This window comes from Acanthisitta chloris, unplaced genomic scaffold (genome assembly GCF_000695815.1).
Source record: "Acanthisitta chloris isolate BGI_N310 unplaced genomic scaffold, ASM69581v1 scaffold8634, whole genome shotgun sequence".
NCBI classification, from domain to species: Eukaryota; Metazoa; Chordata; class Aves; order Passeriformes; family Acanthisittidae; genus Acanthisitta; species Acanthisitta chloris.
The window spans coordinates 1-7,706 of NW_008668745.1; the positions used below are offsets into that span (position 1 = coordinate 1).

A 7,706-nucleotide genomic window follows, 5' to 3' on the forward strand; every position below is an offset into this window, starting at 1 on the left:
TCTGGGGTGGCTGTCGCTTGGGCAGTGTTCTCTCTCTCTGCCCCTGAGGTCACTCCCTGCCCGTCCCCAGCAGAGTCGCTGTGCTCGGGAGCAGTGCCTTGGGAAGCTCCCTGTGGCTGCGTAGAACAAGGAGGGGACATTTCCTGTGGGTGAATGCAGGGGGTTGAGCGAGGAGGTGGGATGTGAAGAGGAGACTCGAGTCAGTGCCTGAGAGTGAAGTGTGATGACCCAGTGACCTTCGGATTGTGAGTGTGATCTGTGACTCTGCAAGCAGAGAGTGTCAAATAAAAGCGGAAGAGCACTAAGTGACAACAAAAGCTCCTGTGTGTAAGTGAGGTCACTGCAGTGCTCTGAATGAGGCTAGTTCGGTTTTTGTTTGCCTCTGGGAGGTGTTGAGCAGGGTTCAGCAAGGTCCTCCCTTCAACCACATAGACCAGGTGGTGCCACCTGTGTTCGGGAACTGTGGTGTGCAGAAATTAAAGTTGAAAAAGTTCTGCCAAGGTCATAAAATCCAAACTTTTGCCCACTAAACCCCATTGCAATGCAGCTGTCACTCTCCTGGGAGCGGGTTTAATGTGAATATCTGCCTATAAACAGCAAACTGTCTACATCCTAAACAGCCTCTCAGCCTCAATACCTGCTTAGAGGCCAAGCTGAAGTGCCACTGCATGAAAATTCCTTGTATTAAATGACGGAAAGAGAATCCTGTGCATGCAGAAGATCTGGAAAAGCTGTTAAAAAAACCTAAAATATGCTGATTTTCTTGTGTTCTCTTTCAGGCAAGAATTCACACCAGCCTTGAGCAGAACCTGCAGTATGGCTGGTTGGCTTATATGTTGGGAGAAAGAACTACAAAGAGGTTCACTAAGTACAGCAAAGTCTTTACAGTGGAGGGAAATTTGTCGTCTGGGAAGGGCAAGCTGGCAGAGCAAATAGCAGAAAAACTGGGTATGTCCTGTTTCAGCTGTTTCCCTAAAAGCTAATAGGATTTAGCAGTGTAACTGTTATCCTTGTGCAGAGAAAGTTCACCAAAGCAGCAGTTCTTGTCTTGGCCAGGAAATTGTCAGTTGAGTGGGGAGGGTAAGGGGAGAATTAAATGCTGGTGAAGCTTGAAATGAGGATGTGTGTCAGGTCAGTGGGGTGGATACCTGTGTAGGTGTGACATGCTGTGAATGAGATTTCAGGTCTGATGAAGTCAGTGTGCTCACTGAGCTCCTGGAGAGCAGGGATTTTCCGCATGGATGCATGTGGAGCGTCAAGGTTATTAGGAGTTTGGTGGGAACAAGGTTGTGCTTAGAACAGCTCAGCTCTCCCTGGAGAGCTGAAAGGTGGCAGTGCTTGAAGTTAGGGTTTATTTGCCCTCTGTGATGTGATTGACCAAAGGATTTTGGGCTGTTTGACCAAGAGTTGTATATTAAATAGCTGATTAGATGTTTGCAGCGGATGAACAAAACTGATTACTTCGGTGGGTGCTCTGCTGGGGCTCTCTCTTTTGTCAGGGATGAAATACTTCCCAGAAGCAGGCATCCATTACCTGGACAGGATCACAGGGGATGGAAAGCTGTTGCCTGAGAAATTCAATGGCTTCTGTAACCTGGAGAGGTTCTACACAGACCCGATGTGTTCTGATGGGCACTCGTACCGCCTGCAGGCCTGGCTCTTCGGGAACCGCGTCCTGCAGTACGCCGACGCCCTGGAGCACCTGCTCAGCACAGGTTGGCTGTCACAGGGCATAAATCTCCTTGCTAAATTCACTCTTGACTGTAAGGTGCGAGTAACCTGCTCTCGGACACATGCTGTATTGTTGGGATATCCTGTGCAGGGCCAGAAGTTGGACTACATGATCATAGAATCATAAAGTTTTTAGGGGTTGGAACGGACTTTATAGATCCTCTAGTTCCAACCCCCTGCCCTGGGCAGGGACACTTCCCACCAGACCAGTTTGCTCAAGGCCTCATCCAGCCTGGCTTTGAACACTGCCAGGGTTGGGACAGCCACATCCTCCCTGGGCAACCTGTGCCAGTGTCTCATCACCCTCACAGGAAAAAACTTTTCCCTAATATCTAACCTAAATTTCCTTTTCTTCAATTTGAATCTGTTACCCCTTGTCTTGTCACTGCAGTTCCTAACAGAGTCCCTCTCTGGCTCCTCTGTGGGGCCCCTTCAGATCCTTTGTTATAATCTGAGCATCTCCTGGGGAGAAAAGATTTCCTATCCCAACACTGATTCACCTGTTGCTTCACCAGAAGTATGCACCAGAATCCCAGGATGGTTTGGCTTGGAAGGGACCTTAACGCTCCTCACATTCCAACCTGGACCCTGTTTTCACTTGCAGGTCAAGGAGTGGTGTTGGAACGTTCTCCCTACAGCGACTTCGTGTTTCTGGATGCAATGTTCAAACAGGGATATGTCCACAAGCGATGTGAGTTCCTGCCAGGCAATAGGAAGTTATTCTGCCAGAATCCCAGAGTGGTTTGGGTTGGAAGGGACCTTAAAGCCCATCTGGTTCCCCCTCCTGCTATGAGCAGGGACACCTTCCACTAGCTCCGGTTGCTCCAAGCCCCATTCAACCTGGCCTTGAACACTTCCAGGGATGGGGCAGCCACAGCTTCTCCAGGCAACCTGTGCCAGTGTCTCACCACTCTTGCTTGTGTCTTGTGAGCCAGAGACTGCTGTAGTTCCCTGGGAATGCATGTGTGTGGTGATGAAGACTAGAGCTCCTTCAGGCAGATTGTGGTCTTGCATTATTAAGTGTTGAGCAAATTAACAGGTCAGCAGGGTTTGGCTGACTTGCCTTAAACAGCCCTTTTGAATCTCGAAGAATGCAGATATTGCTCTTATTTTTAAGAAGGGCAAATGAGGAAGATCCAGGGATCTGCAGGCCAGTCATCCTCTGCTTGATTGCAGGAAGGTGATGGAGCAAATCTTCTGGGAAGCTGTATCCAAACGTGAAGATACAAAGATGATAGACAGTAGTCATCATGGTTTTATGCAGTAGAAATCATGCTCCAACACCTGATAGTGAGCTCCTCCTGGAAAGCTGGCTCAGAGGGTGAGCACAGGGCAGTGGCTGTTGGTGATCTGAAGCAGCACTTTCAGTGCTGCCTCACAACCTCCTCACTGACAAACTGATGGAGTGAGGATTAGATTTGTGGGCAGTGGGTTGCAAAGTGGCTGAACTGCTGGGCTCTGAGTTGTGATCAGCAGTGCAAAGCTCAGTACTGTATCCCAGGGGAGGATACTGGGCCTGAACCAGGTTTAAACTGAGTTTAAAACATGGATGGCAGGACAGAGTGCAGCCTCAGGAGATTTTCAGGTGTTGCAAACTGGAGAGGGGAATGGTTTGACACACCATATGTGTTTGGTGCTGTTTAGAGGAACCTGGAGAGCAATCTGCACCTCATGAAAGTCTACAAAATGGATTTAGAAGTCCTTCCGTTGAGAAGGAATAGCTACAGGCAATCATAAGCTGGAAGCCAGCTGTCTAGAAACCTAGGCAGAGGAGTTCTGGGCATCCTGATGGACCCCAAGTGGAATGTATGTCACCACTGTGTCCTTGGAGCAAGGATGCCACCAGGATGCTGCCTGAAGAGTGTTGGCAGCAGGTCAAGGCAGGAGATCACCAAATGTGGAGTATTGTTGGGAAGATGATGTGAACTTCCTGGGGTGTGTCTAGCAAAGGACCATGAAGGTCACTAAAACACTGGAGTGTTCAGTGTGTGAGGAGAGGCTGAGAGAGCTGAGGGTTTTGGCCTGGGGAAGAGGATGAACATCAGGAGGATGTTTATAAATACCTGGTGGTGTTTATGTGTATAAATAACACAGGAGAGAAGGGATGGGGGGGAATACTGGGCACTTAGAGGACAGGGCACAAATTGGAATACAGAAGGTTTCATTTATAAGAAAAAAATCCTTCTCTGCTGTGAAGGGAGTGAACCCCTGGAGCAGATTGCCTGCAGTCTGTCTCCTGGAGAGACTCAGAATGCTGTGGGCCAGAATCCTGGGTCTCATCTGCTCTGAGCTGAGGGGTTGAACCAGGTGATTCGTGAGTGTTCCTTCCAACCTGAGTGATACTGTTTTGTATAAAATCCAGCGGCAAGTAATGGATTGTACTGAAATCCTTAAAGAACAAGCATCTTTGTTAGAGGGACCGCTGAGTGCTGTCTGTAAATGATGGAGGAAGAACCTAGATTCTTCTGAACTTGAGTCAGGAATAAATCCCCTCTTTGTTGTAACTGGGGTCAGATTCTTAGGTCTCAGAACATGTAGCTTCTTAGTTTAATCCTGCTTTGCTTTGGGCATTGTTTATTCCGTAAACTTTCTGAATCCTATTTGAGGAAAACCCTACCCTAGATGTGCTCTGTCAGCCAAGAGGAGGAGACTGCAGATACAGAGGTCGGGAGTGTGATTTATCTGTGTCTTATACAGGCCTTGATCACTACAAGGAGATCAAAGAGATCAGCATTTGTGAATTCTTGCCACCTCATTTGGTCATTTATCTAGATGTCCCTGTCCCAGAGGTGCAGAAGAGGATTCAAGAGAAGGGCAAGGTGATTTTATCTCTTATTATTGCTTTTTTCTCTCTCATTTTTATTATTACCTGTCTCTCACTATTGCTGCCTGTTAATGTCTGTTGTAGTCACACCTTGGTGTGTGAGTCCTGGGGGTTTTGCTGCAGAACTCTGCTTCTGAAGAGCTTCTTGTGTTCTTAGGTGTCAGATCTGTATGTTGGTGATGACACTGTGGGTATTCTCCTATGCTTGTTTTGAAAAGAAAAGTAAGGCAAAAATCAACTTTTTTTTGCACTGCATCAATATGTTGTCACTACTACAGTGATCAAAATATTTACCTGCTCTGCAAACCAGCCTTTGCAGCTGCCACTTGAGGTGTCATGCCCAGGTAATATGCTTCTTGCAGTGCACTGTAAGATTGTCTGTATTATTCCTGAGTGCCAGAAGCTCAGCTGGGATCCCTGTCTCCACTTTCCCAGTTGACTGCTTCTTCACACCTCTGTTGAGGTTAATGTATGAGTCACTTGGGATCTGCAGGTTCAGTTCACTCCCTGAAATGAAGAAAATTACTGCTGGATCACTGGGTTATTGAACTAGTCTTGGGTCAGAAAAGCTGTAGGGTGCTTTTGGGTAATGACTAATCCAAATAAGGTTTTGGTTTGTTCCCTGCTCTTCTGTGATGTATAGACATGTGCTTGTAACTGCTTTCATGTATGTTCTGAAGATTAAATGATGTTTACCTTGTTCCTGATTCAAAGGCTGTGGGAAATTTAGCCCAGTGAAGTGTTTAACTGTGGGAAAACCTGATAGATTAAAAGAAAGCTTTGATTTGTGAGGAATAAATTCTCAGTTAGAAACTTCTTAAGATGAGACTAGATGTGGCACTTAGTGCCATGGTCCAGTAACCATGGTGGGGTTGGACTCGATGGTCTTTGAGGTCTTTTCCAACCTGGTTGATTTTATGATTCTATGATTCTTCGTGTATTGGAGGAAGCTGTGAGGCTTTGCCCATGTGAGCATAAAGCTCAGTGGTGTTTTTGAGACCTTTAGGCAGAAATTGCTAGTGTAGTTTGCCACTTTGTGGGTCAGTGGCACTGCTGAGCACTGAAGGGCTTGTTTGGGGATGGTATGTGGGGAGTTCTGCTGCTTTAGCAGATGGAGTTTTGGTGTTCAGTGTGCTGTTGTGAGGCACTGGAAAAAGCAAAGCCTTCCGGTGGGACCAGCTTGCAGAGACACAGATCCTCCCAACATAAAGGGCATCTTGGATAAGCATTTCAGGCAGGAGCTGGAGTTAAATTTAGGACTGAAGAAAGACGTGGTAGATTAGAGAAGTCCCTGGAGTTTTGCAAGTATGGTATTAGAGTACACTGTGTGGAAAACAAACTGTACAACAGCAGATGTGATATCCCTGAAATTTCAAGGAAGAATTTTGGAGTGGGTGGTTGGAGTGGATGGTTGTCCATGCACTTGTTTGAAACTGTGGAAGAGGTAGATTGAGACAATCTTCTGTTTCCTGGGTGATTATATACAGCTTCCTTGAGGGTGCAGGTAGCAAGGACTGCTCAGTCCTTGGAGAGCTAATCTTTTGGAAGGCTACTCTTATGTTTAATGCTATATAAGGAATTCTGAACACTCCAAATTTCTTAATTCTTGAAACTTTTGTTGTGTGGTTCACTTGGAGGTCTGCTTATTCCAGAGTGAGCTCTTGGCAGGAGGTGTAGCAGCCCTTCTGTTTACGCTGCAGTCTGTGCTGGTGGGAAAAGAAAGAAAATTAATTCCACAACATTGTTTTCTGTTTGGTTTTAGCCATATGAGAAAAAGGTGTCTCCTTCGTATCTCCAGAACATTGAGGATGCTTACAAGAAAACCTTCCTTCCAGAAATCAGGTTAGCAAACCAAAATGTTTTGTTTTTTAAGTCTTTGAGTAAAAATCTGTAGATCCTAAAATCTCTGGCATTATGAGCAGTAAAATCAGGTCAGGTGAGCAATCCTCCTTGTGCTACAGGGTACAATACTTCATCCTAATGAATGTGGGACTGCATTTATGATATGATAGCGATATGTGTGTGATTGCCTCTGACATCGAAGCCAACATTGGAAGGTTAGCAGTGGATTTAGGAGTGATGTGCAGAATGCCGTAGCTGTAGCTGTGTTTGTATTTGCATGACCTGAGGAGAGTATGATACCATATAAGCTTTTTCAGAATTTTTTGGAGAGTTTTGGAGTTCTTCACTCCCAAAAGCTCCTTTTAGTTGTAGAATCCCACAATGATTTGGGTTGGAAGGGACCTTAAAGCTCAGCCAGTTCCACACCCTGCCATGGGCAGGGAGACCTTCCACTAGACCAGGTTACTCCAAGCCCCATCCAACTTGGCTTGGAACATTTCCAGGGTTGGAACAGCCACAGCTTCTCTGGACAACCTGTGACAATGCCTCACCACCCTCACAGGGAAGAATTTCTTCTTAATATCCCATCTAACTCTGTCCTCTGTCAGTGTGAAGGGATTTCTCATGTCCCATCACTCTCTGGACTCCCCTGGCTTTCTTAGCTGGGAAGGAAAAATGTGTGCCCTAGAAACTTGAGGTGAGACTTATAGTTTGGCAACTATCCCAATTCTTATCTGAGCTCTATCAGAATTAAAATTATCCTAAAAAACCAAAAGCAACCTTGGTCCCTCACAGCCAAATAAAGAGCTTTCTGGAAGGAAAACTTAAAGGTCACAGAGCCATCAAAACACTTTGTAATCATGCACACTTCTGGTGTGTGCATGAAGTTGATTGTTGAGTTACATTTAAATCAAAGCGTATTTTCAGAGATGTTGTATTCTGCATGTCTCCCCTTGGCTCTTGCTTCATCTAGCAGTGTAGATCAGTGTAATGGTTCTGTCAGCAATTGAACTGAATAACTTGATACTGAACATGTCGTTCATGCAGGCAGGTGGTGTGGTGTGATGCACAGTCAGCTGCCTTCCCAGTGTGTCCCTCATAGCCAGCACACAGCTCTTGGAAGGGAATGATGGGGCTAGGAATGGAGAGGGAGGGTGGGAAGCCTTGGGACTGTCAGTGCCCTGAGGGCAAAACTGCTTTGAATTTACTGATGAGAAGAAAAACACTTGTTCTTTGGATGAGATTGAACCCCATATATATAGTGGTGTTTAGTGAGGCTAAATCCTCAATCCTGCTGTGATTTCAACTC

The 7,706-nt window shown here is 46.1% G+C and overlaps 1 protein-coding gene across 1 annotated transcript in view; it reads left to right on the top strand.

The window, feature by feature from the left end:
* The first annotated feature begins 774 nt into the window (after positions 1-774).
* The window catches only part of NDUFA10 (NADH dehydrogenase (ubiquinone) 1 alpha subcomplex, 10, 42kDa), a 14,418-nt gene continuing 7,486 nt past the window's right edge, over positions 775-7,706 (top strand). Inside the window, exons 1-5 of the mRNA XM_009073046.1 lie at positions 775-948; positions 1,500-1,715; positions 2,336-2,422; positions 4,429-4,550; positions 6,318-6,397. Of these exons, the coding sequence (XP_009071294.1) occupies positions 834-948; positions 1,500-1,715; positions 2,336-2,422; positions 4,429-4,550; positions 6,318-6,397 (620 nt within the window). The 5' untranslated portion in view covers positions 775-833. The remainder of the gene's footprint in view (positions 949-1,499; positions 1,716-2,335; positions 2,423-4,428; positions 4,551-6,317; positions 6,398-7,706) is intronic.